The sequence below is a fragment of the Pristiophorus japonicus genome, chromosome 10 (genome assembly GCF_044704955.1).
Source record: "Pristiophorus japonicus isolate sPriJap1 chromosome 10, sPriJap1.hap1, whole genome shotgun sequence".
NCBI lineage: Eukaryota > Metazoa > Chordata > Chondrichthyes > Pristiophoridae > Pristiophorus > Pristiophorus japonicus.
In genome coordinates this window covers 213,397,208-213,421,621 of record NC_091986.1, presented here as the reverse complement: position 1 = coordinate 213,421,621, position 24,414 = coordinate 213,397,208, and the positions used below count along the sequence as shown (strand labels likewise).

At 46.1% G+C, this 24,414-nt stretch overlaps 1 protein-coding gene across 3 annotated transcripts in view; it reads right to left on the bottom strand.

The window, feature by feature from the left end:
* Nucleotides 1-24,414, bottom strand: part of pak1 (p21 protein (Cdc42/Rac)-activated kinase 1) — a 226,859-nt gene that overhangs the window by 83,192 nt on the left and 119,253 nt on the right. For all 3 annotated transcript variants that reach the window (XM_070892548.1, XM_070892547.1, XM_070892546.1), the window contains one exon: nt 12,116-12,324. In XM_070892548.1, coding sequence (XP_070748649.1) covers nt 12,116-12,302 — 187 coding nt within the window. In that variant the 5' untranslated portion in view covers nt 12,303-12,324. The remainder of the gene's footprint in view (nt 1-12,115; nt 12,325-24,414) is intronic.

Below are 24,414 nucleotides of genomic sequence, written 5' to 3'. Positions count from 1 at the left end.
AGTGGAAGTGGGGCAGCTCTCTGCAGTGAGGGTGGAAGAGAGTGCGAGAAAGCAAGTTTATAACTGCCTTAAAAAGTCACAAAAATATTGCATTTAAACAAATTGCTTTTCTCTCTTTCTCTCCCCTCTCCTTCAAATCTCCTGAATGTCGCAGCTTTCTCATTGGGGAGCAGAATAGAGACCAAGTAGGTGCTACAAAGTGCTTAAGACTAGCCGAGGGTAACTTGTGATGAACACAAAATTGCAGCCTTGTGTTTGGGCTTTAGGGTAAATCTGAATTGAAAATTTACACCAATTTACACAAGGATGAGGAAAGCTTCAGGGGAATCACATAAGAATTCGGAGGAGTAGTAGATCATTTGATCCCTCGAGCCTGCTCCGCCATTCAATAAGATCATGGCTCATCTTCGACCTCAACTCCACTTTCCCGCCTGACCCCCATATCCCTCGATTCCCTTAAGAGTCCAAAAATCATTCTATCCCAGCCTTGAATATACTCAATGACTGAGCCTCCACAGCCCTCTGGGGTAGAGAATGCCAAAATTTCTTCCTCATCTCAGTCCTAAATGGCCGACCCCTTATCCCGAGACTGTGCCCCCCTCCCCCAGTTCTAGACACTCCAGCACCTTCTAGATCTCAGTCAATCCCCCTCAGAATCTTGTATGTTTCAATGAAATCACCTCTCATTCTTCTAAACTCCAGAGAGTATCGGCCCATTCTACTCGGTCTCTCCTCATAGGACAACCCTCTCATCCCAGGAAACAATTGTCTGGAAGTAGGGGAGATCATAAAGAACATAACATAAGAACATAAGAATTAGGAACAGGAGTAGGCCATCTAGCCCGCTCCGCCATTCAACAAGATCATGGCTGATCTGGCCGTGGACTCAGCTCCACTTACCCGCCCGCTCCCCGTAACCCTTAATTCCCTTATTGGTTAAAAATCTATCTATCTGTGACTTGAATACATTCAATGAGCTAGCCTCAACTGCTTCCTTGGGCAGAGAATTCCACAGATTCACAACCCTCTGGGAGAAGAAATTCCTTCTCAACTCGGTTTTAAATTGGCAACCCCGTATTTTGAGGCTGTGCCCCCTAGTTCTAGTCTCCCCGACCAGTGGAAACAACCTCTCTGCCTCTATCTTGTCTATCCCTTTCATTATTTAAAATCTTTCTATAAGATCACCCCTCATCCTACTCAATCTATCATCATAAGGTAACCCCCTCATCTCCGGAATCAGCCGAGTGAATCGTCTCTGTACCCACTCCGAGGCTAGTATATCCTTCCTTAAGTAAGGTGACCAAAACTGCACGCAGTACTCCAGGTGTGGCCTCACCAATACCCTGTACAGTTGCAGCAGGACCTCCCTGCTTTTGTACTCCATCCCTCTCGCAATGAAGGCCAACATTCCATTCGCCTTCCTGATTACCTGCTGCACCTGCAAACTAACTTTTTGGGATTCATGCACAAGGAGCCGGGTGCAGTGGCGCGCGCCTGTGATCCCGCTGCTGGGAGGCTGAGGCTGCAGGATTGCTCGAGGTCAGGAGTTCTGGGCTGCTGTCGCCTGTGCTGATCGGATGTCCACACTAAGACCGGCATCCATATGGTGGTCCTCGGTTAACCTGGGATCACCAGGTCCGATGAAGAGGGGTGAATCGGCCCAGGTCGGGAACGGAGCAGGTCAAAGCCCCCGTGCTGGTCAGTAGTTGGGTCGCACCTGTGAATAGATGCTGCAGTGCAGCCTGGCCAATACAGTGAGCTCCAAAAGAGTTTCATGCACAAGGACCCCCAGGTCCCTCGGCACCACAGCATGTTGTAATTTCTTTCCATTCAAATAATATTCCCTTTTACTGTTTTTTTTCCCCAAGGTGGATGACTTCACATTTTCCGACATTGTATTCCATCTGCCAAACCTTAGCCCATTCGCTTAACCTATCTAAATCTCCTTGCAGCCTCTCTGTGTCCTCTACACAACCCGCTTTCCCACTAATCTTTGTGTCATCTGCAAATTTTGTTACACTATACTCTGTCCCCTCTTCCAGGTCATCTATGTATATTGTAAACAGTTGTGGTCCCAGCACCGATCCCTGTGGCACACCACTAACCACCGATTTCCAACCTGAAAAGGACCCATTTATCCCGATTCTCTGCTTTCTGTTAGCCAGCCAATTCTCAATCCATGCCAATACATTTCCTCTGACTCCGCATACCTTTATCTTCTGCAGTAACCTTTTGTGTGGCACCTTATCGAATGCCTTTTGGAAATCTAAATACACCACATCCATCGGTACACCTCTATCCACCATGCTCGTTATATCTTCAAAGAATTCCAGTAAATTAGTTAAACATGATTTCCCCTTCATGAATCCATGTTGCGTCTGCTTGATTGCGCTGTTCCTATCTAGATGTCCCGCTATTTCTTCCTCAATGATAACTTCAAGCATTTTCCCCACTACAGATGTTAAACTAACCGGCCTATAGTTACCTGCCTTTTGTCTGCCCCTTTTTTTAAACAGAGGCGTTACATTAGCTGCTTTCCAATCCGCTGGTACCTCCCCGAGTCCAGAGAATTTTGGTAGATTATAACTAATGCATCTGCTATAACTTCCGCCATCTCTTTTAATACTCTGGGATGCATTTCATCAGGACCAGGGGACTTGTCGACCTTGAGTCCCATTAGCTTGTCCAGCACTACCTCCCTAGTGATAGTGATTGTCTCAAGGTCCTCCCATCCCACATTCCCGTGACCAGCAATTTTTGGCATGGTTTTTGTGTCTTCCACTATGAAGACCGAAGCAAAATAATTGTTTACGGTCTCAGCCATTTCCACATTACCCATTATTAAATCCCCCTTCTCATCTTCTAAGGGACGAACATTTACTTTGGTCACAACCTTTGTAGCTATTACCACTGTTCCATTTTGCTTTTAATGAGTTTTCTTGCACAAGCAAAACTTCACTTTTAAGTCCGTGTGTGGCAACGATTGTCACGGGCTCTATATACAGCTTTCCTTTTGCACGTCCCTGAAACTGACAGTTTCTCAAGTGAGAAACAAATTTGTTCACAACAGCCCGTTCTTCATTGGCGTGAAGAACAGCTCGTGAACACTGTGTAAAGCATCACGGGCAATTTAACAAGATTACAAGTCATCCAGCACCCACTCCTGCCCTTAGCTATTTGATACGAACGAAGAAAAACTGCTCAAATAGGATGGAACAACTTGTGATACCCAGCTTGCGAGCAGTTAATTTGACTAAATCGTTCTTTTAAAAATAAACGTTTCTTGCGCTGCTGGGGACCTGGGTTCTTGTGGGATGAAACACTCATCTGTCTGCTGGCTATAAAATGAGTCACATCCAACTTAGTGTGCTAAACACGTGTTGGAACAATACCTCAAACAGGCGGGCACTTTGTTTGACTATTAATTTGTCAGCATGCCAATGCTGCACACCATTTTTGTCATTCAGGATGTTAAATCTAAATACACCCCCATTTTAAATAGTTGCCGGGTGACAGCAAGTATCCTGGAGGTTGTGAAAAGGACACAGTAATATAACTAAGTGCATTTTTGCTATCTCTTAATAGCTTATCTTTCTTTTCCTGCTGTTACCCTAGGTTCCACGTGAGCCTTTGCACCAATTGTCCTCAGTTAGTTGCTTACCCCAGCACCATTACTGGCACCAGTGGGAATCCTCCACTTCCAAACACACCAGCTAGAAGGAGCTACCAGGCAGGGCAGGGTGCAGGAAAAATAAGAACATAAGAAACAGGAGCAGGAATAGGCCATTTGGCCCCTCGAGCCTGCTCCGCCATTCAATAAGATCATGGCTGATCGGATCATGGACTCAGCTCCACTTCTCTGCCCACTCCCCGTAACTCTTATCGCTCAAAAATCTGTCTATCTCCGCCTTAAATTTATTCAATGACCCAGCCTCCACAGCTCTCTGGGGCAGAGAATTCCACAGATTTACAACCCGCTGAGAAGAAAAAATTCCTCCTCATCTCAGTTTTAAATGGGCGGCCCCTTCTTCTAAGACTTCGTCTTCTAGTTTTAGTTTCTCCTATTAGTGGAAATATCCTCTCTGCATCCACCTTGTTGAACCTTCATTATCTTGTATGTTTCAATAAGATCACCTTCTCATTCTTCTGAACTCCAATGTGTATAGACCCAACCTACCTTCATAAGTCAACCCCCTCCTCTCCAGAATCAACCTAGTGAACCTTCTCTGAACAGCCTCCAATGCAAGTATATCCTTCTTTAAATACAGAGACCAAAACCGTACTCAGTACTCCAAGTGTGGCCTCACCAATACCCTGTAGTTGTAGCAGGGCTTCTCTGCTTTTATACTCGATCCCCTTTGCAATAAGGGCCAACATTCCATTTGCCTTCCTGATTACTTGCTGTACCTGCATGCTAACCTTGTGTTTCATGCACAAATGGTACCAATAAGATACGTGAATGCCTGAGTAATGTTGGGATGTGTTGCTCGGTATGTTATTTAGTGGCAATATATGAAGGAATACACGACAGGGTGATGTTGCCTGACTGGTCACAACTAGCAAGATGCCAATAACCATTTCTACAGGCGCTTGCACATACACGTTATTGGTGAATGACGTGAGGAATGTGTGTTCTTGTAAAGGGTTATGGGGAGAGGGCAGGCTCGAGGGGTCAAATCGTTCCTGCTCCTATTTCTTGTGTTCTTGTGAATTGTACGCTCAGAATCTAGGTCAGCAGAGAGGCCGATGCAGAATGCTACCATCTGCTGCAAGGATACCTGGAGCTACCATGCAACACAAGAAATAAAGAAAGGCTTGGATTTATATAGCGCCTTTTCACGACCACTGAACATCTCAAAGCGCTTTATAGCCAATGAAGTACTTTTGGAGTGCAGTCACTGTTGCAATGTCAGAGCAGGAGTAGACTATTTGGCCCTTCGAGCCTGCTCTGTCATTCAATAAGACCATGGTGCACTTCTACCTCATCTCCACTTTCCCATATCCCTCTATTCCCTTAATATCCAAAAATCGATCGATTCCTGTCTTGAATATACTCAACGACTGAGCATCCACAGTGCTCTGGGGTAGAGAATTCCAAAGATTCACCACCCTCTGTGTTGTGTATGTATACACCCTGTCCACTCAATGTACAGTTACATAAGACCAATGAATGTATCCCTACACTGTATACAATATGCCTGTACCATCAGAGAGTGCAACAAGTGGAGACCTAGAGGTCACCTGTACACCACAGGTAACCAGGTATAAAAGGGAGCCCACCTTACTGTAACCTCATTCAGGAGCTGCAATAAATGAACTAAGGTCACAACAGTTCAAGTGCAATACCTTACCTCGTGGAGTCATTATTAGAGTCCCGCACAAGAGATTGGTGTGCAAAATCAAAGTGCATGGTATTGGGGGTAATGTACTGACGTGGATAGAGAACTGGTTGGCAGACAGGAAGCAGAGAGTCGGGATAAACGGGTCCTTTTCAGAATGGCAGGCAGTGACTAGTGGAGTGCCGCAGGGCTCAGTGCTGGGACCCCAGCTCTTTACAATATACATTAATGATTTAGATGAGGGAATTGAGTGTAATATCTCCAAGTTTGCAGATGACACTAAACTGGGTGGGGGTGTGAGCTATGAGGGGGACGCCAAGAGACTGCAGGGTGACTTGGACAGGTTAGGTGAGTGGGCAAATGCATGGCAGATGCAATATAATGTAGATAAATGTGAGGTTATCCATTTTCAGGGCAAAAACACAAAGGCAGAATATTATCTGAATGGCAGCAGTTGAGGAAAAGGGGAGGTGCAACGAGACCTGGGTGTCATGGTTCATCAGTCATTGAAAGTTGGCATGCAGGTACAGCAGGCAGTGAAGAAGGCAAATAATATGTTGGCCTTCATAGCTAGGGGATTTGAGTATAGGAACAGAGAAATCTTACTCCAGTTGTACAGGGCCTTGGTGAGGCCTCACCTGGAATATTGTGTTCAGTTTTGGTCTCCTAATCTGAGGAAGGACGTTCTTGCTATTGAGAGAGTGCAGTGAAGGTTCACCAGACTGATTCCCGGGATGGCTGGACTGTCATATGAGAAGAGACTGGAGCAACTGGGCCTTTATTCACTGGAGTTTAGAAGGATGAGAGGGGATCTCATAGAAACGTATACGGTTCTGACGGGACAGGACAGGTTAGATGCGGGAAGAATGTTCCCGATGTTAGGGAAGTCCAGAACTAGGGGACATAGTCTTAGGATAAGGGGTAGGCCATTTAGGACTGAAATGAGGAGAAACTTCATTGAGAGTTGTTAACCTGTGGAATTCCCTGCCGCAGAGAGTTGTTGATGCCAGTTCATTGGATATATTCAAGAGGGAGTTAGATATGGCCCTTACGGCTAAAGGGATCAAGGGGTATGGAGAGAAAGCAGGAAAGGGGTACTGAGAGAATGATCAGCCATGATCTTATTGAATGGCGGTGCAGGCTCGAAGGGCCGAATGGCCTACTCCTGCACCTATTTTCTATGTTTCTACACTGTGAAGAAATTCCTCCTCATCTCAGTCCTAAATGGCCGACCCCTTATCCTAAGACTTTGTATCCCCTGGTTCTAGACTGTTCAACCACAGAAAATATCCTCTCAATATCTACCCTGTCAAGCCAAGAATGTTTTATCTTTCAATGATATCATCCCTCATTCTTCTAATGCTAGGGAATATAGGCCTAGCCATGCAGTGACTAATGGCAAAGATGGGAAAGGCAATTGACATTTTAAGAGACATTTAATTTCGAGTAAAATGTTCATTTTTGGCACTAATGAGCAGTCATTGCAGGACCCATATCCAGTCATAGTTAAATCCTTACACCTCAGTATTAAAAAAGAGTCTTTGCTACTAGTTGTAAACTATATACATTTTTATACTAATCTCCATCATAAAAATGGTCTTGTTGCCTGAGAGAATGTCAGCCTAGTGTAGTGTTGAGTAATGTGTCAGCATTCACACAGAACATAGTTCAGGTGACTTATCTGTTAATTATTCATCTACGACCTAAATATTACATCATCTTTTAAGAGGAGGAGGAGGAACATAAGAATTAGGAGCAGGAGTAGGCCATATGCCCCTCAAGCCTGCTCCGCTATTCAATATCATGGCGGGTCTTCGCCTCTTTCCCGCCCGATCTCCATATCCCATGATTCCCCTAGAGTCCAAAAATCTATTGATCGCAGATTTGAATATCATCAACGACTGAGCCTCCACAGCCCTCTGGGAGAAGAGAATTCCAAAGATTCACCGCGTCCTCATCTCAGTCTTAAATGGCCGACCCCTTACCCTGAGACTATGTCCCCTAGTTCTAGACTCTCCAGCCAGGGGAAACAACCTCTCAGCATCTACCCAGTCAATCTCCCTCAGAACGCTAAAATGGTACATTTGTCTTTGAATTTTGGGGTGGTAGCTACATTAGGAATGTGGAACTTGTTATGTCTTTAGATACTCTGATAATGACTCCACGAGGCAATGTATTGCACTTGAACTGTAGTGACCTTAGTGCATTTAATATAACTTGAGTGGGGATCACACCTGGTGCCTGCCTTTTATACTAGGTCTGGCACACCTGTACAGGTAACCTACAAGTCTCCCACTGCAGTGCCCTCTGGTGGCACACTTTAGTGACCATACAGCTGGTGTACAAGTTTCCCATAGTAGTGCCCTCTGGTGGCACATCATATGTAATAGTACAAGCAGTAAACATGACTGGATATATGACAGAACTGAATAAATAAAAACATATTTTTAGTCCCACTGTGTAGGGAGTGTAGTAGAGCTTTGCTAGTAAGGAGCCAGAGCTGCAAGCAAGTGATAACTGGTACCATAAATCATACAACCAAAACTTCATAAAGGCTTTATTTCTTTATAAAACAGTTAACTTCAGGTCTTCATGTGCCAGGCGGACGTTGTGGCCAGGGAAGCTGCTCCCAGCTGTCTGCAGCCTTGGTCCAGCTACTACGAGATCCATGGCAGCAGTCCACAGATTTTATCCCTCCACAATTCCCACTAGAGAGGCTCCACGCTCTACATCCCATTTGACAGCACCAGAAACGTTTGGATTGGGAAAATTTCCAATATAAACTCACATCCCACCACTCTGATGTAGCACAGTGGAACACCAATGTATTATGCAAAATCTATTAGTCTTTAACATTTGAGCCTGTTACTTACTACTCATCAATTCACTTTAAGAACATAATTACATAAGAAATCAGAGCAGCAGTAGATCCTTGAGCCTGCTCCGCCATTCAATGAGATCATGGCTGATCTCCTACCTCAACTCCACTTTCCCGCCCAATCCCCATATCCCCATATCCCCTTAATAGCCAAAAATCTGTCAATCTCTCATGAATATACTCAACCACTGAGCTTTCACAGCCCCCTGGGGTAGAGAATTCCAAAGATGCCCCACCCTCCAAGTGAAGAAAATTCTCATCTCAGTCCTAAATGGCCGACCCCTTATCCTGAGACTGTGACCTCTGGTTCTAGACTCTCCAGCCTGGGGAAACATCCTCCCTGCATCTACCCTGTCAAGCCCTGTAAGAATTTTGTATGTTTCACTGAGATCACCTCTCATTCTTCTAAACTCTAGAGAATATAGACCTAGTCTACTCAATCTCTTCTTATAGGACAATCACCCCCCCACCCCCACCCCACCCCACCCCACATTCTAAGAGTCAATCTGGTGAATCCTCATTGCATTCCCGCGATGGCAAGTATATCCTTCCTCCAGGTGCGGTCTCACCAGAGCCCTATATAATTGCAGTAAGACATCTTTACTCTTGTACTCAAATCCTCTTATAATAAAGGCCAACATACCATTTGCTTTCTTAATTGCTTGCTATACCTGCATGTTATCTTTCAGTCTTGCGTGTACAAAGACACCCAATCCCCTCGGTGTTTCTATGTTATTGCTATAGTACCTGTCTTTTCTTTTTAATGTATTATTGAAGAAACCCAGATGAAGGGTTAGGATACATAGCATGGCACCATGAAGGTTGAAGACAGGAGGAGAAACAAGGCGACGAGTAGTAGTGGCTGGGTGAAGCAATGCTCAAGTGTTATAAACCCGGGCTTTGAAGGGAAGACTGCGAGAAGTAAGAATTCCAGTTTTAAGACAGAAGTAGGAGACAGCGTGATGAATCTAGATTTCAACAGCAAAGAGGAGCAACAACATTTTTGGAGCTTAGAAAGCTTAGCAGAGGTCAATAACCAGGGGGCAGAGGTTTAAAGTAATTGGTCGGAGGTTTACAGGAGAGTTGAGGAGAACATTTTTCACCTAGAGGGTTGGGGGGAGGGGGTCTGGCGGTCCCTCGAACGAGGATGATTTGCTTTCACACCAAAAGGGATGAGTTCACAGATGTTTCAATGGAGGACCAGATATTCCAGTCCTGAACTCCAACTGAAGGGGTGGAAGATGCCTGTGCGTGGATTTTGTTTAACGTGTGGTGACCTTGCACACCAGCCACCACGCGGGCTTGACAGAGCCAGGTCTTTATCCAGTGGCAAGGGTAAACCAGGACAACTGGAGACCAGCTCTGCTGCACGGACCTAGTGCGCACACATCGCAGTGTGGGCTGGTCCGTGCTGCCCCTGGGCTACTCGGCTCTTCTGGGCCCCGCATCCTCATTTGCCTGAAAGGGTGGTGGAGGTAAAAACCCTCTTCGCATTTAAAAAGTACTTGCAAATGCACTGGAAATGCCAGAACCTACAGGGCTACAGGCCAGGAGGTGGAAAGTGGGATCAGGCTGGGTAGTTCTTTTTCAGCCGGCTCAGACACAATGGGCCAAATGGCCTCATTCTGTGCCGTTCATTTCTATGATTCGATGAACAGGAGATGAAAGTTCAGAGAGGCAATGACCATAGCAGCAGCAACAATTGACGAAATAAAGACAGGAACATTTGAAACAGGGAGCAAAGAGAGTGCTCGAAGGCATGAGGTGATCAATATTCTCCATGAATCAAATAACCAGCTTTGCAGACAAGCTGTAATGCCTTGTGACAGTTTTAATCGGTGGTTTATTTTTTCCCCCCATTCTTGAGCTACACAAGTCTTCAGAGAATAGGGAGGTGGACTGAATCTTGCCGCAGCACCCTAACACACAAAACTTTTTGTGCCATTCAAAAGTAATTTCATTTTTTGTTAAAATGAGCCTCTATATTTTTCTCCTCTCCCGGAAGGTATGCTTCTATGGCCAGCTCCTCACTCCATTGGCCATTCTGCAGGAGTGAAATCACCCCACGCAATGTCAGCAGATGAATGCATGAAATTTCTTGGTCCACTATTTTAACAGAGGACTGATTCGGCTTATCTTACCACCCTGCACGATTTCACCCCGTTCACGTAGGAACCAACCCCCACCCCCAAGTGTTGACAGCTAACTTGGTGTTGGAAGGGCATCAAACAAGCCCCAGTTCTCTCTCACTGGGTGACCACAGACACGTACGTTCCAGCAGAGCGACTGCTATGTTAATGAAAGCATTGATCAGTTTATTCTACACAGGTTACCATTTTACCTGCAATAAAATTGGACTGGCATCATCGAGCTGATTCATTATTGGAAATGGAAGCATTGTTTTAACATTCAAGTTGTAATAACGTGCATTAATCCCCTATATTAAAAAAAAAACACCTCGTTAAAGTACCGGACACCGAAATCCCACACCAATATCCATCGCCCAGTACGAAGATCTAGGCAAATTATTCGCTGCGGTGAAGGATTTGAGGAAATTGGGACGCGGGTGAAACAGGCTGCTCACTGGCTTCCCCATTTTAAGTACAGGGTGTGCGCTGAAATTTAAAGGGATCGAGCACTGAGAGAGACGGGTCACACAGAACAAAATGCAGCTTACAGGGAACATTGTGCAACAGTCAGCATAACTGGGTTCAAGTGGCATTGGATAGGATTCTAGAAGGAGGAAAAAAGGGATGGAAGGGCACAGAAAGCGATTAAAAATCATCACGCTCTACAAGATTATGACTCTTAATCAGAATGATACCAGGGCTTAAATTAACAGGACAGATTGCATTAACTTGGCTTGTATTCTCATGTATAGAAGATTGAGGGGTGATGTGATGGAGGTGTTTAAAATATTAAAGGGATTAAAAAGATGCAGGAAGAATGTTCCCGATGTTGGGGAAGTCCAGAACCAGGGGACATAGTCTAAGGATAAGGGGTAAGCCATTTAGGATTGAGGCGAGGAGAAACTTCTTCACTCAGAGAGTTGTTAACCTGTGGAATTCTCTACCGCAGAGAGTTGTTGATGTCAGTTCATTGGATATATTCAAGAGGGAGTTAGATATTGTCCTTACGGCTAAAGGGATCAAGGGGTATGGAGAAAAAGCAGGAAAGGGGTACTGAGGTGAATGATCAGCCATGATCTTATTGAATGGTGGTGCAGGCTCGAAGGGCCGAATGGCCTACTCCTGCACCTATTTTCTATATTTCTATGATAGCGTAGATATGGGGGAAACTAGTTACTCTGGTGGGGGAAATCAAGAACAAGGAGATATAATCTTAAATTAGAGCCAGGCCATTTAAGAGGGAAATCAGTAAGCACTTTTTCCACACAAGGGGCATTGGAAATTTAGAATTCTCTCCCTCCAAAATGCTGCGGATGCTGGCGATTAATTAGAATTTCAACACTGAGGTCGATAGATTTTTGTTAGGCAAGTGTATCAAGGGGTATGGAGCAAATGTGGGTAAATGGAGTGGAGGTATAGATCAGCCATGATCTAGTTGAAAGAAAAGTACCGCCTGACTTCCCTCCATAGTTCTACTCTCCTTGATTCCTTCACCACAGCGAATAATTTGCCTAGACTGTGAATGGGTATCGGTGCAGGCTCAAGGGGCTGAATGGCCTACTCCTGTTCCTACCGCCCTGTAGGACCAACACTAGAAACGATCTCGATGGGTCGTCACTTGCCTCACTATTACCTGTGTACCTCATCAAATTTAACAAAAAATCGCACAATTTGGGATCAGGCTTATTTCTGTAACTGAGTCTTCAACAAACAAAAATGTTTAGAAGAAGGATTAAGAACTAAAAAAAAAATCAAAAGAACTTGGTTACTTTTATCTCCTGCTCCGGGGAAGAACCTCAGCCTGTCTTTCTTTTTCTTTTCTTCAGGAGCCAAGGGGAGTGGTTTGGAGCCATGGTTGAGGTTCCCAGGGTCTTTGCTGCCCGCACCAATCATGGTGCTGGTGTTCCTCATGGGCGGAGCTGGAGGCTTGTCTTCCACTTCACCATTATCTGACATCTTCAGTCGCCACTACCTATCACTGCGAACACAAAGACAGCAAAGGTTGTGGGTTTTTGTTTCCTTATTGTCTCCCAACTGGAAAGAGAAAAAAAAATTAATTACGGGCACTGAAATCTGGGGGGAGAGAGAGAGAGGGGGGGGAAGGAAAGGTCAGGATTTCAAACTAGTACAAAATAGCATGTTTGTAAATCCCTCTTAAACTTTGCCGATGAATATTCGATTACAAGGAATACTACATTCATCTGGCCCACTTTACCTGAAGGCCACCTTTATATTTAACGTTAAATTCTCCGCTCCACTCTGTCCTCGGCCTCCTACACTGTTCCAATGAAGCTCAACGCAAGCTCGAGGAACAGCACCTCACCTTTTGATCAGGCACTTTACAAGCTTTCCGGTCTCAACACTGAGTTCAACAATTTCAGATCATAACCTCTGCCCCCATTTTTTCCAGACTGTAGCTGATTATTCTGCTTTTCTAGACCCATTTTCTTTTCTTTTCTTTGTCCCTTTACCACCCCCTTTTGCCTCGCACCCTCATCCCTTTTGTCATTTAATCTCTGCTGCCTTTCATCCCATCGCAGACCTTTCCCTTTTGTTCCTTCCCCCTTCCCTGCTCTTGCGTAAAAGCAGTTATATCTCTAACTTTTTCCAGACCTGAAACGTCGACCGTTTCTCTCTCTCCACAAATGCTGGCCAACCTGCCGAGTATTTCCAGCATTTTCTATTTTTATATTTAAATCTAGTGAAGTCAGCACGTTAAAGTAATTGGTAGGAAGGAGGTTTAGAGGAGATTGGAGGGCAAGTTTCTTCACCCAGAGGGTGGTGGGGGTTGAGAACTCACGGCCTGAGGCAGAAACCCTCACCACATTTTAAAAAGTACCTGGATATGCACTTGAAGTGCCGTAACCTGCAGGGCTACAGACCGAGAGAGCTAGAAAGTGGGATTGTGGCTGCACAACTCTTTGTTGGCCGACGTAGATACGATGGGCCGAACTGGCCTCCTTCCGTATTGTAAATGTCTATGATTCTCATCTACTCTGTGGGTAGTCTAATTACACAAGCTGCCCACACTGGTAGATGGTGAGGGAAGGGACATAAAATGGAGCATCACAAACTTTTTTTTCTTTCCATCAGTGCATTTAAAATAGCATAAATGACTAGTTTTTGATGATAAATGTAATCATTCATGGGTCCAATTGAGGGAAATGTGGAGACTGGGCAGGTCGTTTTCTGCTCGAATTCGGCTCAGTTTGGTGTGAGAGGATGTCTCCTTTCTCAGATAGATACCCACGGAGGACCGTGAATGAAATGTTTTGGGCGGTTCCAAAACTTCCCGATAATTCAGCACAAATTTGCAATTGCAAGGAGCACACAAGGTCAGTTCCAAGCCATTCATTATCAGGATTGACATGGGCAACTGGGACTCTTTATAATAGCATAGGATAACTGATTGAGGCTTTGATGGAGTAAATTGAGGAAAAACTATTTCCATTGGTTGGTGAGCCAGTAACGAGAGGGTACAAATATGAGCTCATCACCAAACACAAAAGGCAGAGGTCAGGAGAACTTGGTTTGTGCAGATGGCCGTTCAGACGTGGAATTCCCCATCAGAAACAGTGGCGGAAGCAAAATTGTTAAGTTTTTTTTCTTTTAAAAAGGGGGAGAGGATAAATAATTGAAGAAGAAATTTAAAGAGAATGAAGAAAGGGCAGGAGAATGGGAGGAAGTGGATAGATTTTTCAGAACAGTGGCAGACACACTTGCTCGAATGCCCTCCTTCTGTGCAATGAAATTCTATGATTCCGAGACTGGTTCTGGAAAGGAAAGACAGACAGACTTGCATTTATATAGCGCCTTTCACCACCTCAGGATGGCCCAAAAAATGTTTCACAGCCAATGAAGTACTTTTTGAGGTGTGGTCACTGTTGCAATGTGGCAAATACAGCAGCCAATTTGTGCACAGCAAGCTCCCACAAATAGGAATGTGATCATGACCCAGATAATCAGTGTTTTTTAATGATCTAGATGGATGGAGCGCTGCACTGTTGGAGGTGACATCTTTCAGATGAGACGTTAAAACCGAGGCCCCGTCTGCCCTCTCAGGTGGACGTAAAACATCCTGTGGTACTATTCTGAGAAAAGCACGGGAGTTGTCCCCGGTGTCCTGGCCAATTTTTATCTCTCAACCAATATTACTGGACACGATCAGATTGCTGTTTGTGGGGCCTTGCTGTGCACAAACTGACTGCTGCATTTCAACAGTATTTCATTGGCTGTAAAGCACGTTGGGACGTCCGGCAGTTGTGAAAAGCGCTTTATAAATCCAAGTTCTTTCTTGCGCCAGTAACCAGAGGACTCAGATTTAAGGTGATTGGCAAAAGAACCAGAGGTGCCATTTTTTTTTTTTAAAAACAGCGAATCATTGTGATCTGAAAGAGTGGTAGAAGCAGATTCAATAATAACACTCTAAAGGAAATTGGATAAATACTCAAAACATTTACAGGGCTAATGGGAAGGAGCAGGGACCGGGGTTAATTGGATTGCTCCACCAAAGAGCCGCATCGGCACGATGGGCCGAATGGCCTCCTTCCTTGCTGTATCATTCTATGATTCTTTGAGGGATGGGGACTAAATGAAAGATATACACCAGATGTGGGTCCTCATTTGAGCAAACTCATTCGGAAAAATTGGTACTTGGTCTACTATTTGTGACATTTAGGATCACGTGGCAATTCAGATGACTGAAGTTCACCTTAATTAAATCAAACTCCTGTCCCCTTCCCCCTGCACAAACCCAGTCTGGTGTAAAGTAATTAAACCAGTGCTACTTTTCATCCTACAGATTTAATACGGTCCAGTGTTGTCATTTAGCTCATTCGTAATATGCTACAGGGATTGGAAAAAAAATCTTACTTAACTACTCAAAGCTAGCAATGCACTGTTCAGTCCTCAAATTGCTTGCACAACTAACAGTACTCACCCACCAGTTATTCTGGCTAGTGTTATATGGAATTTTAACAGAAAAGTCTTAGTTACTGTACAATGAAAGTGGCCATAATGGCGTGGAGCTTCCCTCACTTTTGTACCCAGATACACCCGTGGCTTAAAGTATTGTGGAATCTGGGATACAAGTGAGTTAGGCGCATAACTACAATACACCCACGCAATGTTCCTTATCATTTATTTTTGGGTGCACATCCTCTAAGTGGCTGGAATTAATTTTAACAACGACATTAATTACAACTTATATTTACATAGCTTTAATGTAGTAAAACGTCTCAAGGCACTTCACAGGAGTGTTAGAAGTCAAAATCTTTGACACCAAGCCACACAAGGAGATATTCGGACAGATGACCAAAAACTTGGTCAAAGAGGTAGGTTTTAAGAAGCGTTTTAAAGGAGGAAAGAGAGGTAGAGAGGTGGAGAGGTTTAGGCAGCGAGTTCCAGAGCTTGGTGCTCAGGCAACAGAAGGCATGGCCACCGATGGTTGAGCGATTATAATCAGGGATACTCAAGAGGGCAGAATTAGAGGAGCGCAGACATCTTGAGGGTTGTGCAGCTGGAGATTACAGAGATAGGGAGGAGGCGAGGTGATTTGAAAACAAGGATGAGAATTATTATTTTTTTTAAATCGAGGTGCTGCTTAATCGGGAGCTAATGTAGATCAGCGAGCACAGGGGTGATGGCTGAATAGGACTCGGTACGAGTACAGACACGGGCAATCAAGTTTTGGATGACCTATTTTAGAGTGGAAGTAAGTCTTGATGATGTTGTTGTTTGCCTTGGGCAAAATGAAGAGAGAAGAATTAAATTATCTTCGCTTGCTCCTCCTCCCTCAGTATTGCGCGAGAAAACGACATGTGAACAAGAGTTAATGCGGCATCAAAGAGTTAACTTGATAATGCACACTTCAGAGTGGGTGGGGGTGGAGTGGCTTCGGGAGGGCCCAACCCACAGATCAATTGCAACCAGCTGGAATCCCGAGGACAGTAGCAACACAAGCCACTTCAGAAGAAGCTGCGAGACGTAGGTTTGTACTCCTAAAAGTCGCAGACAATACTGAAATGCAACGTCAGGAACAAACAAAAAGCTGCTGGCTTTGAGCAGAGCTCTGACAAATACGAAACACTGAGCAAAATGTATTCCAACCTGTCTGAATCTTCTGTAATCACAGGAGAGCTGGCTGATAAGCGCAAGACTGTGAAAATAGTCTCTCTCTCTCTCTCTCTCTCTCTCTCTCGAGCATTAGCAAGTATCAGAAGGAACTGCCCTCATCATTCAAATCGGTAAATGCATCACCTGCGTGTGATATTGAGCCATAAAGATCTCAAGTTTGATCCCAGCCAATTATAATTTGCTCATCTCAGTTGGGGGGCGTGGGGCAGAGAGGATGATGCTAGATTTGGGTTCAGTAACCCTGCACTAAGGGGAATGAGGGAGTAAAATTATAACTTGTATTTATATAGCACCTTCAACATAGTGAAACGTTCCAAGGCGCTTCACAGGAGTATTGAGACAACAATTTGACACCGGGACACATCAAGGTGTCTGCACCCGATTATCCGGTGGAAAGACGGCACAGGATTAGCCACTGTTGTGGTATTCTCATCCTTGTTTACAAATCCCTCCATGGCCTCACCCTTCCTCATCTCTGTAATCTCCTTCAGCTTCACAACGGAGAGTAAAGAAGAGTTAACTTGCACCAAGTCCCACTCACCCCTGTGCTCGTTAACCTACACTGGCTCCCGGTTAAGCAACACCTCAATTTCAACATTTTCATCCTTGTTTACAGATCCCTCCATGACTTCACCCCTCCCTATCTCTGTAATCTCCTCCAGCCCCACAACCCCCCCCCCCCCCAAAAGATGCCTGCGCTCCTCAAATTCTGCCCTCTTGAGCATCCCTGATTCTAACTGCTCAATTGGTGGCTGTGCCTTCTGTTGCCTAGGCCCCAAGCTCTGGAACTGTCATGTATTCAACTATCATTGTAACCCATGTATACCTTGGTTGTACCCAAGTTGTACACCTTGAGAACATTGACCACAAGGGATGAACTTGTGGGAGACACTCCTAACCTGGAGTTTCAGGTATAAAAGGGGAAGCTCCACCCACCTTCATCACTTGAGGTCTTGGTAATAAAGGTAACTGGTCACAGAGTGACCTTCTCTCAAGTATGGGCCTCGTGTGCATCTATACGTTATAGTAAGGACATATCATTGGCGACGAGAAACTGGGATTTAAACCATGCGAGCATGGCCACTAGCAGCACAGGAGAGAGATACTGTGTTGGTGATGGTTGGGATGACTTTATTGAGACTACAGCAAAGTTTTGTCACTAAAGAATGGTGGGACAGGATTCGGCCGACAAACGCAGGGCTCATCTCCTGATGGTTTGTGGATCCAGAACGTACTCCCTGATGAAGGACTTGCTAGCGCCAGAGAAGTCAGCGGACAAGACGTTCGAAGAGCTCAGTAAGTTGATCGGGGAACACCTTAAACCGCGAGCAGCATGCACATGGCAAGACACCGGTTTTACACGCACCGGCGGCGAGAAGGGCAAAGTTCCAGACTTCGTGGCAGATCTCCGGCGACTGGTGAGCCTATGTAAGTTCACAGATGCATGCAGAGCGGAGATGCTGCGAAACTTTTTTTATTGAAGGCATCGGGCATGATGGGGTTTTCAGGAAACTGATTGAGACCAAAGGGTTGACCTTGGAAGTGGCAGCTCTGATAGCCCAGACATTTATCTCAGGGGAGGAAGAGACGAGAATGATGTATGACAAAAATCTTGGCTCAAATACGGCAAACGACCAGGGAGTCAACATTGTTAACGCGGCACACAGTTCTCTAGGCAAACAAAGACAATCGGCATGTAGTCGAATCCAAAGAGGGAATTCAACAGACAATGGCTAGCTGAACGGTGATTCATGCCATCGCAATGTACAATGCGGCCAGTAATGGGGCCATCAACACCTGCTAATGGTGCGCTTAAGGACGGATACATAGACAGTCAGAGACGATCGACTGGTAATGGACCTTTTGTTTCCAACAACGGGACCTCCAGCTCATGCTGGAGGTGTGGAGGCAAACACCCAGCCAGAGCTTGCAGGTATCAGCAATATACCTGCAGAAACTGCAAAATCAGCGGTCACTTGGCGCGTATGTGCAGGAAGCCTGCAGCCAGGTTGATGTACGAGGAGAACGGGCCCGATGCAAGCCCTACGAGGCCAAAATAAATACTGGGGGAAATCGCTGGAAGCTGAAGTTCAGCGAGTTCATGTGGAGCACATATACAGTTCATATACCAGGACACCACCGATAATGATGAAAGTGCTCCTCAATAGCATCCCAGTATTAATGGAGCTAGACACAGGGGCCAGCCAGTCCCTGATGAGTATCAAACAGTTCGAAAGGTTGTGGGTGTCCAAGGCCAGGAGGCCAAAATTATTGCCGATTGACGCACAGCTACGGACATATACAAAAGGAGATCATTCCGGTGCTAGGCAGCCATGGTAGTCGTGACCCACAAAGATTCCAAGAACAGGTTGCCACTCTGGATTGTCCCAGGGGAGGGGTCCCGCACTGCTGGGGAGGAGTTGGCTTGCTGTCATGAACTGGAAATGGGGCGATGTCAATGCAATTTCTTCTATGGAGCGAGAATCATGCTCAGAGGTCCTGGACAAATTTGACTCTTTATTTCAACCCGGCATCAGCACTTTGTTGGGGGCCAAGGTAGTGATTCACATAAACCCGGAAGCTAGGCTGGTACACAAGGCCAGAGCGGTGCCGTTCGTGATGCGGGAAAAGATAAAATGCGAATTTGACCGCCTGAGGGAAGGCATCATCTCGCCAGTCGAATTCAGTGACTGGGCGAGCCCAATCGTGCCGGTGCTCAAGGCGGATGGGTCGGTCAGGATATGTGGCGATTACAAGGCCACCATCAATCGGGTGTCACTCCAAGACCAGTACCCGCTACAGAGAGCGGCGGACCTCTGCGACGCTATCCGGTGGCAAACTTTTTTCAAAATTGGACCTGACCTCAGCTTACATGACCCAGGAGCTGCGAGTGAGTCGAAGAAGCTGTCCACCATCACGACACACAAGAGGTTGTTTGAGTATAACAGATGTCCGTTCGAAATTCGTTCAGCCGCCTCGATCTTTCAGCAAAATATGGAAAGCCTCTTCAAGTCGATTCCAAGGACGGTGGTTTTTCAAGACGACATCCTCATCACGGGTCGCGATACTGAAGAACACCTCCACAACCTGGAGGAGGTGCTACGCAGACTGGACCGGGTAGGGTTGTGACTGAAAAAGGCAAAGTGCGTCTTCTTAGCTCCAGAGGTAGAATTCTTGGGGAGGAGGGTAGCAGCAGACGGGATCAGACCTACTGCGTCCAAAACGGAAGCGATCCAGAGAACACCCAGACCCCGTAACACGACGGAGCTGCGTTCGTTCCTGGGGCTCCTGTACTATTTTGGTAACTTTCTTCCCAAACTGAGCACGCTGTTAGAGCCGCTACACATGCTCCTACGCAAAAGGTCGCGATTGGGTCTGGGGGGGCAGCCAGGAAAGGGCTTTTGATGGAGCATAACAAATTGCATGCTCTAACAAACTGTTAACATTATATGACCCATGTAAGAAACTTGTTTTAACGTGCGATGCGTCGTCCTATGGGGTCGGGTGTGTGTTGCAGCATGTGAATGCCAATGGTCAGTTACAGCCGGGAGCTTATGCCTCCAGAAGTCTGCCCCAGGCAGAAAGGGGCTACAGGATGGTAGAAAAGGAAGCGCTAGCAAGTGTATATGCAGTAAAAATAAAATGCACCAGTACCTGTTTGGCAGGAAATTTGAGCTGGAGACAAATCACAAACCACTAACGTCCCATTTGGCTGACAAGGCCATAAATACGAATGCATCGGCCCGCATACAGAGGTGGGCACTTACGTTAGCCGCCTATGACTACACAATTCGGCACAGACCGGGCACTGAAAACTGCACCGATGCACTCAGTAGGCTCCCACTAGCCACCACTGAGGGGGCAACTGAGCATGATGCTGAGATGGTCATGGCTGTTGAAGCTTTCAAAAGCGAAGACTCACCTGTGACAGCCTGTCAGTTTAAAGTCTGGACAAATAAAGACCCGCTAGTGTCTTTAGTTAAGAAATGTGTCCTGAATGGGGACTGGGTAGCCACGTACGGGACGTGGCCTGAGGAATTTAAACTATTTCATAGGCGCAAGGATGAACTCTCGATTCAGGCCGATTGCCTATTGTGGGGAACCAAGTAGTCATGCCCCAGATGGGCAGAGAGGTGTTTATCAGAGAACTTCACAATGAGAACCCGGACAGTGTCATTATGAAGGCAATTGCCAGGTCACACGTTTGGTGGCCAGGGATAGATGCAGACCTGGAACTGTGTGTTCGCAGGTGCAACACGTGTGCTCAGCTGGGCAACGCTCCCAGGGAAGTCCCCCTTAGCCCCTTTTCCTGGCCCGCCAAGCCATGGTCACGCATCAATGTGGACTACGCAGGTCCTTTCATGGGAAAAATGTTTTTTGTTGCCGTAGACGCCTACTCCAAATGGATTGAGTGTGCCATTTTAAATTCAAGCACATCCTCTGCCACGGTAGAAAGTCTACGGGCAATATTCGCCGCCCATGGTCTACCGGATGTCTTGGTCAGCAACAATGGCCCGTACTTCACAAGCACTGAATTGCAAGACTTCATGGCAGACAATGGAATCAACCATGTCAGAACGGCACCGTTCAAGCTGGCCTCAAACAGCCAGGTGGAACGAGTAGTGCAGATAATCAAACAGGGGATGCTCAGAATCCAAGGGGGTTCCCTACAAAGCCGCTTATCACACCTCCTGTTGGCCAATAGATCCCGACCACACTTGCTCACAGGGGTTCCACCCGCAGAGCTGCTAATGAAAAGGATGCTGAAAACCCGGTTATCCCTTATACACCCTACTATGAAAGTAATTGTTGAGAGCAGGCGTCAGTCACAATGTGACTACCATGACAGGAATGAGAGGACTCGATGTATTGATGTCAATGACTCTGTTTTTGTTCTTAATTACGCTGCAGGGCCCAAATGGATTGCCAGAGGGGAATAGGATTCTGGTAGTTAAACTTACCAATGGACAAATCTGCCACAAACGCGTGGATCAAACTAAAAGGAGGTTCAGCAACCCCATAGAAGAAGCAGAGGAAGAACACGACGTAGAGTTTACTCCACCACAGGTGACCGAACACCGGAACCAAGTGGAGGAGAACCCAGTCACTGTGGGCAGTCCGGACAGGCCTGAGGCACCGCAAACAGCGCACACTCAGGCCAGCGCCCAACTGGAGCCCCAACTCAGGTACTCTACAAGGGAGCGTAAACCACCAGAGACTTAACCTGTGATCCCAATAAGACCTTTGGGGGGGGGGGGGGGGGGGGGGGGGGGGGAAGAAAGGTGATGTCATGTATTCAATTATCATTGTAACCCATGTATAAGCTATAAAAGGGGAAGCTCCACCCACCTTCATCACTTGAGGTCTTGGTAATAAAAGGTAACTGGTCAGAGTGACCTTCTCTCAAGTATGGGCCTCATGTGTATCTATACTGTATAGTAAGGACAAATCAGGAACGCCCTCCCTAAACCTCTCCACCTCTTTAGCTCTCTTTCCTCCTTCAAAACACTCCATAAAACCTACCTTTTCGACCAAGCTTTTGGTCACCTGCTATAATTTCTTCTTATGTGGCTCAGTGTCAAATGTATTTGCTTTGTCTTAAAACACTCCTGTGAAGCACCTTGGGACTTTTCACTACGTTAAAGGCACTATATAAATACAAGTCTGAGCACATTCAGAGGCTGAACTCCAAGCCATCATCAACACAGTCACCAAGGCGTACGAGAGCGTGGGTCTTACTCTAAACATCCGTAAGACAAAGGTCCTCCACCAGCCTGACCCCGCCACACAGCACTGCCACCCAGTCATCAAAATCCACGGCACGGCCTTGAACATGGACCACTTTCCATACCTCGGGAGCCTACTATCAGCAAGGGCAGACATCAATGACTAGGTCCAACACTGCTTTCAGTGCAGCCTTTGCAGCCTGAGGAAGAGTGTATTCAAAGACCGGCCCTCAAATCTGGCACTAAGCTCATGGTCTACAGGGCTGTAGTGATACCCGCCCTCCTGTACGGCTCAGAGATATGGACCATATACAGTGGACACCTTAAATCACTGGAGAAATACCACCAATAATATCGCCGCAAGATCCTGCAAATCCCCTGGGAGGACAGACGCACCAACGTCAGTGTTCTTGATCAGGCCAACATCGATGCACTGACCATACTCGACCAGCTCCATTGGGCTGGCCACATTGTTCACACGAGACTCCCAAAGCAAGTGCTCTACTCCGAACTCCTACATGGCAAATGTTCCCCAGGCGAGTAGAAGAAACTTTTCAAGGATACCCTCAAAGCCCCCTTGATAAAGTGCAACATCCCCATCGACACTTGGGAATCCCTGGCCCAAGACCGCCCTAAGTGGAGGAAGAGCATCCGGGAGGGCGCTGAGCACCGAGTCTTGTCACCGAGAGCATGCAGCAAACAAGCGCAAGCAGCGGAAGGAGCGTGCAGCAAACCAGACTCCCCACCCACTCTTTCCTTCAACCACTGTCTGTCCCACCTGTGACAAAGACTGTAATTCCCGTGTTGGACTGTACAGTCACCTGAGAACTCACTTTTAGCAAGTTTGCCTCGATTTCAAGGGACTGCCTATGATGATGTTGTTGTTGTGGTCCATGGAAGAGTCGCCCAAATGAACTGAAATTACAATAGAGAAGTCATCCCTTAGGCAAGGTACTGGATGGCTGGCTCCCAGTGCCTATGGAATGGCAGCCCAGCAATAGGTCAACACCTTTGAGACAGGAGTGATGAAAACGGAACCATTTGAAGCATAATGCAAAATGAATAGTTGCAGTGAAAGGAAACAGGTGTAGAATAATATGAGCAGGTTGACACTCCCAGTGCAGTGCTGAGTGAGCACGGCACTGCTGGAGCTGCCGTCTTTCAGATGGGACGTTAAACCCAGGCCGTCTGCCCTCGCACGTGGATGTAAAAGATCTGATGGAACCATTCGAAGATGAGAAGGAGCGTGATCCCGATGCCCTGGCCAACATTTATCCCTCAAACCAACACCTAAAAGAGATTATCCAGTCATTTATCTCATTGCTGCTTGTGGATGTTATGTGTATAAGCACTCTAGTAATGACTCCACGAGGTAAGGTATTGAACTGTTGTGACCTTAGTTCATTTATTGTAGCTCCTGAATGAGGATACAGTAAAGTGGGCTCCCTTCTATACTTGGTTACCTGCAGTGTGCAGGTGACGCTTAGGTCTCCACCAGTAGCACCCTCTGGTGGTACAGGTATAGTGTATACAGTCATCCTCGCTTCGAGGGACTGCCTATGATGATGATACAGTGTGAAGATACATTCAGTGGTCTAATGTTACAGTACATACATTATACATACACAACAGTAGGAGCTTGCAGCGTGCAAATATTGGCTGCTGTATTTCCTACATTACAACACTGACCATACTTCAAAAAGTACTGCACTGGCTGTAAAGCTTCGGGTCGCCCCAAGGTAGTGAAAGGCACAGCTCTTTATCGTTTCTCTTTTGTAGTTCAGGGACAGCACGGTCAGCTGCTAGGTAGAGTCTTAACCTTCAACAGGCAAATTCCCATTCTCGTGATTTTGGCTCACAAATCTATAATATATGCAGAGGCCAGTAAAGCAAGTCTTAAATTAATAAAATTCAAGACATTTAATGTCCAAAATGATAGAATCAGAATCTTACAGCACATGAGGCGGCCACTCAGCCCGTCGTATCGGTTCTGGATCTTTGAAATAGTTGTCCAATTTAGTCCCACTGCCCAGCTTTTTCCCTATAGCCCTGTAAATTAGTCCTCTTTGAGTATATGTCCAATTGCCTTTTGAAAGTTCCCCTGGGATCTGCAGCGATTCATTTCAGGTGGTGCGTTCCAGATCTTAACAATCCTCTGTGAAAAAATGTCTCCTCATTTCCGTTCTAGTTCTCTTGCCAATTTTTTT